Here is a 3161-nt window from a genome sequence, read left to right on the forward strand (position 1 = left end):
TATCACTTCTTTCTACGATCTGAACTGGTGATTCTTGATATGTCAAATCATTTCATAATTGTACTATTTCTGGTTGTAAAATGTGACTCTCATCGGGAACATATTTCTTAAGTTGCGAGACTTGAAAAACATCATGATGGTTTGATAAATAAGGTGGAAGTGCTATTTGATAAGCTACTAGACCGACTCTTTTAAGTGTTTGGAAAGGTTCTATGTATTGTAAGTTAAGCCTTTTTGTCTTAAGGACTCTACCTATTCCAGTAATCGAAGTTACTTTTAGAAAGACATGGTTTCCGTCACTAAACTCTAAGGGTCTACGTCTATTATCGGCATAGCTCTTTTGACGGTTTTGTGCTGTCTGGATCGTCTGACGAATCTCCCTTATCTTCTCAGTAGTTTCTTACACTAACTCTGGACCTAAGACACTAGCTTCTCCATCATCATTCCAACACAATGGTGTCCGACATCTTCTTCCATAGAGAGCTTCATATGGTGCCATCCCGATACTTTATTGGCAACTGTTGTTGTAAACAAATTCGACCAACAGCAAATACTTATCCCAACTGCTTTGGTTGTCTATCGTACATGATTGTAACATGTCTTCTAACGTCTGGATTGTCTGCTCTGATTGTCCGTCTATCTGAGGATGGTATGCTATACTCGTGTGCAATTTTGTTTCCAACGCTTTCTGAAAAGCTCCCCAGAATCTAGTAGTAAACCTCGAAACTCAATCTGAGACAATTTACGAAGGTATCCCGTGCAGTCGTACAATTTCTTGAATATATATTCGTTCCAGCCTTTCTAAAGTACAGTCAACTTGAATCTGAAGGAAATGTACCGATTTTATCAACTTATTCACAATCACCCAAATGGCATCATGTCCTATTGAGGTTCTTGACAATCTCGTGATAAAATCCATAGTGATCTGCTCCCACTTCTATTATGGTATTTCCAAGGGTTGCAAGGTTCCTAACAGCTTTTGATATTCCACCTTCACCTTTTGGCAGGTTAAACATTTTGAGACATAATCAGCTACCTCTTTCTTTAAGCCTGGCCATCAGAATATTTGCTTCAAATCTTGATACATCTTTGTCACTCTAGGATGCATAGAAAATCTACTTTGGTGAGCTTTAGTAAGAATATTTTGTCGCAATTCTCCAGAGTTAGGCACAGAAATTCTGTTCTTGTACCTCCATAGGCCACTACGATCCTGTCTCACAGCTTCTTCAGCTCTGCAAGCAATGGTGACATCCAGTACGGTGCTATGGAAATTGGTCCGGTTCCAGGTACTAGATCAATGCTGACTTCTATTTCTCGCTGAGGAGGAAACTCAGGTATGTCGTCCAAGAAAACATCAGAAAATTCCTTCACCATTCAGATTCGTTCTAAGCTTAATTCACTATCATTCGAGCTAGCCGCTAACAGAACGCACCCTTCACAATCACTCCCATCTAAGGTAACTCTTACAAAATTCAGATATAAGGTGTGGGACAGAAATGGTTTAGTACATAGACTATCAGATGGAATAACAGCAGTTCTTTTAAAATAATCAAGGAAAACATGATACTTAGATAACCAACCTAATCCTAAAATAACTTCTAAACCACATTGAGGCAAACAAAATATATCATGTATAAAAGTCTGATTCCTAATAGCATGTAGTACTTGCAGGTACATTAAACTGGTCAAAGCATTTTGGGATGCAGGTGTATGAACAATCAAGTGAAAATTCAATTTAAAGAAATATAATCCTAACTCGTGAGCAACAGTTAGAGAGATAAAGAATGCGATGCGCCCGAATCATACAGTACAGTTAGAAATTGATTCTTGCATAACACTGACCTTGAATGAGGGCGTCCGATTGCACAACATCATCAATAGTGATAGCAAACACTCGTCCTTGTTGTTGGGTTTTGACTGGATTTTGAGTAAATCCCTTCGGACAATCCTTGGCAATATGTCCAAGTTCTCCACAAGCATAGCAGTTAGGTGATCCAAACTGGCAAGACCTGTTACCATGCTCTTTTCCGCATTACTTACATGCAGGGTTTATGTAAGCTTGATGGGCTCGTTTACCATTGCCTTGCCTTACTTTACCTCCATTCTTACCCGTATGGCGAGTAGTAATGTTACCAACTTGTAGGTTCTTATGCTGTCGTATGCCACGTGCTTTAAAATGCACCATTCTCCCAGCTACCTGATGTTTGCTAAGACGCCTTGGTGGAAATCCTTGGTGACTCACATTGGCCACAATCACTTTCTTAATACATTCTTCCACTGACTTGCTCTTGTTGACTAACTCGGCAAAATTACATATCTCCAGTGGAACTATTGAACTCATCAGATCGTCACGAAGGCCTCCTTCAAACTTCAAGCACTTCCATTCCTCAAAGTCTGCTGGGTTCCCTTGACAAATCTTGGAGAAATGACACAAGTCATCGAACTTACGGGCATACTCAGCAATAGCCATATCCCCTTGTTTCAGCTGCATAAGCTCCATCTCCTTAGCATCACGTGCTACTCCCAGAAAATACTTTTTATAAAATTCGTCCCTAAAGGTATCCCAAGGAATGTCATTTTCATTCTGTTGTAGTAGTCGCTGTATCCCCTGCCACCAATGCTTTACTTCTCCTTCCAGCATATAAGTAGCGAACTCCATGTGTTGGCCTTCAGGAACATGCTGCGCTCGCAGTGACCGTTCGATACCTCGAAACCAGTTGTCAGCATCGGTCGCAACGAGTGTACCTTTAAACTTAGGTGGGTTAACCTTTAGAAAGGTCGCAAGGGTCATAGGTCTTTCAAGATGCCCCAAGTTATTCTCATTATTCCCACTATCTTCCCCATGCTCATTTTCCTTCCCATTTTTCACTCCAAGATGGTCAACAGCCCTAGCCACTGCTACTGCAGCCTCACGCACTGCCTCAACTACAGCGTTCATAGTAGTCATAAACGTTTCCTGTTCCCTCTCATAGTTAACATTAGGAATTCCTTCCCATATGTCTCGTCTCTGTGAACCCATTGTAGTCCTGTTCACACCAAACGATCATTGTTAAGGTGATCAGTCTTAACACTTCAAGTCAAGTGTGAACATTCCCAAAATGAAAACACAGAAACAATCATGCAACATATATCACCGCAATATCCAATATGCATGAGACACA

At 40.6% G+C, this 3161-nt stretch overlaps 1 protein-coding gene across 1 annotated transcript; it reads right to left on the reverse strand.

Annotated features, from left to right (window-relative positions):
- On the reverse strand, positions 876-2947 carry LOC107633194. Its single transcript, XM_016336833.1, has 3 exons — positions 2110-2947; positions 1843-1968; positions 876-997 (listed from the first exon to the last, which is right to left on the reverse strand). Exons 1-3 carry the CDS (start codon positions 2945-2947, stop codon positions 876-878), a joined length of 1086 nt encoding a protein of 361 aa, XP_016192319.1.

This window comes from Arachis ipaensis, chromosome B03, assembly GCF_000816755.2.
Source record: "Arachis ipaensis cultivar K30076 chromosome B03, Araip1.1, whole genome shotgun sequence".
Classification (NCBI taxonomy): Eukaryota; Viridiplantae; Streptophyta; class Magnoliopsida; order Fabales; family Fabaceae; genus Arachis; species Arachis ipaensis.